Source organism: Quercus suber, unplaced genomic scaffold (genome assembly GCF_002906115.3).
Source record: "Quercus suber isolate HL8 unplaced genomic scaffold, Cork oak 2.0 scaffold_36, whole genome shotgun sequence".
Classification (NCBI taxonomy): Eukaryota; Viridiplantae; Streptophyta; class Magnoliopsida; order Fagales; family Fagaceae; genus Quercus; species Quercus suber.
Window position 1 is genome coordinate 57,659 of NW_027069501.1, and position 3,530 is coordinate 61,188.

Genomic DNA, 3,530 nt, shown 5'->3' on the forward strand with positions numbered 1-3,530 from the left:
TGAGACCTTTTTTTTTTTTTTGAGGGGATGTTATGTGCTGAGACTTTAAAAAAATATTTGATTTATTTTTTCCACTAAAATTGTTATTAGCGTTGAATGCCAATTTTGAATAAGTAAATCGAATTATTAATGTATAAAAAGAGTATATTCCAGGACATATACCTCTTTCCTTGTAGTTCAAATTTGCTTGGGTCTTAAGCAATATTAATAACAAAACCGAAGCACAAAGGAAAAGACAAACCCGCGGAATAAGAAAAAGTCGAGGAACCGTCCTTATATAAATAGACACATAGGTCATTGTGAGAAGCCGTAAAACCCTTAACAGAAAACACAAAAACCCTTTGAGCCTTTGTTTTTACGTAGTTGATAGCATAGCATAATGGAGAAGATTATTGGAGTTGATGGGTCTGAGAGCAAGAGAAAGACTAAGATTGTGTGCACTCTGGGACCTTCTTCTCGGTCTGTCGATATGTTGGAGAGGCTTTTGAGAGCTGGGATGAACGTGGCTCGCTTCAACTTCTCTCATGGCACTCATGCTTACCATCAGGAGACTCTTGATAATCTCAGGACTGCCATGAACAACACTGGCATTCTCTGTGCTGTCATGTTGGATACTAAGGTTCTTATTCATTATATAAGCCTTCTTTTCGGTTTTCTCTTTAAAGCTTTTTTTCTTTCTTTCTATTTGTTCGTATTTTTTTTCATTAATAATTTCTGTCTATGTAGAGATTCTCGTAGACTGTTTTGGTTGCTCTTAGAATCAGTTCCTATTTGGTCATCGATAGTGTGCATAAAATAGATTGGTTTTTGGTTGTTATACTGTTGGATTGTATTTCTTTATAACTAAAAATTGTTGTTAATATAATATGTTGAAAGCAAATCAAGATGCTACATTTTTCTGGCCGGAGAACAAGAGAGGGATTTAATTCAAGATGAAGTTTTTTTCAATTTTGAAAGTATGCGTTTATTTTTTGGGGTTAATTTTTTGTTCATGAAAACTTTTGTTTTCTTTTATTAAAAAAAATTGGTCATAAGAAGCAACTGAAACATTTAATTTAATATATATAGTGCTATGAATTGTAAAAACAGATCCTTAAAGGATGAGCACTAAAAGCTCTTTTCTTATTCTGTAATGTTGCCGTTCATGTGCTCCAGAGTGGCATCTAACTTTTTTGGGGAATGAAGTTGTAGGTTTTGCTTTGAAAGATCCTTTACATTGATGCTAATTTGTGGTCTTTCTTCTTTGTCCTCCTTTAAGATCATCTAATTTTATTCACTGGGGATTGGATCCATGATCAATATCTCACCACCCATTAGCACATAGGATATTTGTTTTTTAGATTTCATTACTTGATTACAAATTGGTATTTGTCCTGTTCAACAAGTAATTGTTTTGGAAACCAATTACTTGATTCTTTTCCTTTTCCAAACAAAATTCCAATAAGCACATAGGCTTCTTGGTATTCTGCTTTTGTATATTTCATTTAGAATACAAATCGGTTATGATATGAGGTACCTGTTTGACATTTTTGTTTCTGGTAAGTTGACTGACAATGTGGCTTTCTTATATTTGAAAATTTTCAGGGTCCTGAGATTCGAACCGGATTTTTGAAGGAATCCAAACCAATACAACTCCAACAAGGTCAAGAGATTACCATCACTACTGACTATAGCATAAAAGGTGATGAGAATCTGATAAGTATGAGCTACATGAAGTTGGCTGAGCATGTGAAGCCACAAAGTGTTATTCTGTGTGCTGATGGGACTATTTCCCTTACTGTTCTGGCTTGTGACAAGGAACAGGGTTTGGTCCGTTGTCGGTGTGAGAACTCTGCTCTTCTTGGTGAGAGGAAGAACGTGAATCTTCCAGGGGTAGTTGTTGATCTGCCAACCTTAACTGAGAAAGACATAGAAGATATTTTGGGTTGGGGAGTTCCAAATAAGATTGATATGATTGCTTTGTCTTTTGTTCGTAAAGGTTCTGACCTTGCTGAGGCCAGAAAAGTGCTAGGACCACATGCAAAGAATATCATTCTCATGTCAAAGGTATGTTTAATTATTAGAGAATTTGTTGGAAAGTAGAACTAAGTTGTGTTTATCTTGCGTCACAGACTAGAACAGTTAAAATTATACTCAGCTTTATGTCACCACTCAATATTGAGTGTAGTGTAACATTTATACAGCTGAAATCAGGTTCTATATGTATGCATTCTTTTCAGAAGTTTCTGTTATATCCATTAAATGTTTTGTTGTTTTTTTGTAGGTTGAGAATCAAGAAGGTGTTGCTAATTTTGATGAAATTCTAGCAAGCTCAGATGCATTTATGGTGGCACGGGGTGACCTGGGAATGGAAATTCCAATTGAAAAGATATTCCTAGCTCAGAAAGTGATGATAATGAAGGCCAACATACTAGGAAAACCAGTGGTGACAGCCACTCAGATGTTGGAGTCCATGACCAAATCTCCCCGCCCTACCCGAGCTGAAGCCACTGATGTTGCTAATGCAGTTCTTGATGGTACTGACTGTGTGATGCTTAGTGGAGAAACTGCCGCGGGGGCCTATCCTGAAATTGCTGTTCAGACCATGTCTAGAATTTGCGCAGAGGCAGAGAATTTTATAAACTATGGGGATCTTTCTAAGAGAATAATGGAAACTGCACCAATGCCTATGAGCCCAATAGAGAGTCTGGCTTCTTCAGCAGTGAGGACAGCCCATTCCATTAAAGCTGCTCTGATTGTTGTCCTAACCAAAGGAGGAAGCACGGCAAAGCTGGTTGCTAAGTACAGGCCAAGCATGCCAATTTTGTCAGTGGTGGTTCCAGAGATAACAACTGATTCTTTTCAGTGGTCATGCAGTGATGCAGCTCCAGCAAGGCATAGCCTTATTTATCGGGGTCTAATGCCTGTTTTGAGCGCAGGATCTGCAAGAGCTTCTAATGCAGAGTCAACCAATGAAACCATAGAGTTGGCCCTCCAACATGCCAAGGCCAAGGAACTTTGCAAGCCTGGAGACTCAGTTGTGGTGTTGCATAAAGTAGACACTGCTTCTGTTATCAAGATCTTGTCTGTTAATTGATATGTTGTGGGATGTTTGAGTTAATGGTCATCTAAATTTTGCAGCTCCTAATTTTGTCAGCTTTTCTATGAGTTTATTTAAGGTTAGAACGGTTGTTTTGAGTATTCACATTGGATTTTGGAGAGAATATGAGGGATTAATGACTATAGATGTTTTGGATTTTGGTGAGAATATTAGAGATTAATGAATTGATATTTTAGGTGCACTGCGCCCACAATTTTGTCAATGTATTGGTTTTTTTTTTCCCCTTATTTTATTGTCTCATATTTCCTTGTCTATATATGCATCATATTCAGCTTCTCTGAATTGATTAGCCAAATAGGGCCTGTCCCAAATGGAAATCAGGATTTCTGTATGCTCTCTTCCAACGAAGCTGGATTAATCCTGTGGAACAAAGAATATAGAACTTCACAAATACAAAGGACTATGAAAAAGGTTAAACTAGCCATGATTC

General features: G+C 37.0%; 1 protein-coding gene across 1 annotated transcript; it reads left to right on the forward strand.

The window, feature by feature from the left end:
• Window positions 1-288: 288 nt before the first annotated feature.
• LOC136066450 (pyruvate kinase, cytosolic isozyme-like) lies at window positions 289-3,293 on the forward strand. The gene is made up of 3 exons (XM_065770773.1): window positions 289-619; window positions 1,585-2,046; window positions 2,264-3,293. The coding sequence occupies exons 1-3, from the start codon at window positions 380-382 to the stop codon at window positions 3,074-3,076; spliced, it is 1,515 nt and encodes a 504-aa protein (XP_065626845.1). The 5' UTR covers window positions 289-379; the 3' UTR covers window positions 3,077-3,293.
• The last annotated feature ends 237 nt before the right edge of the window (window positions 3,294-3,530 follow it).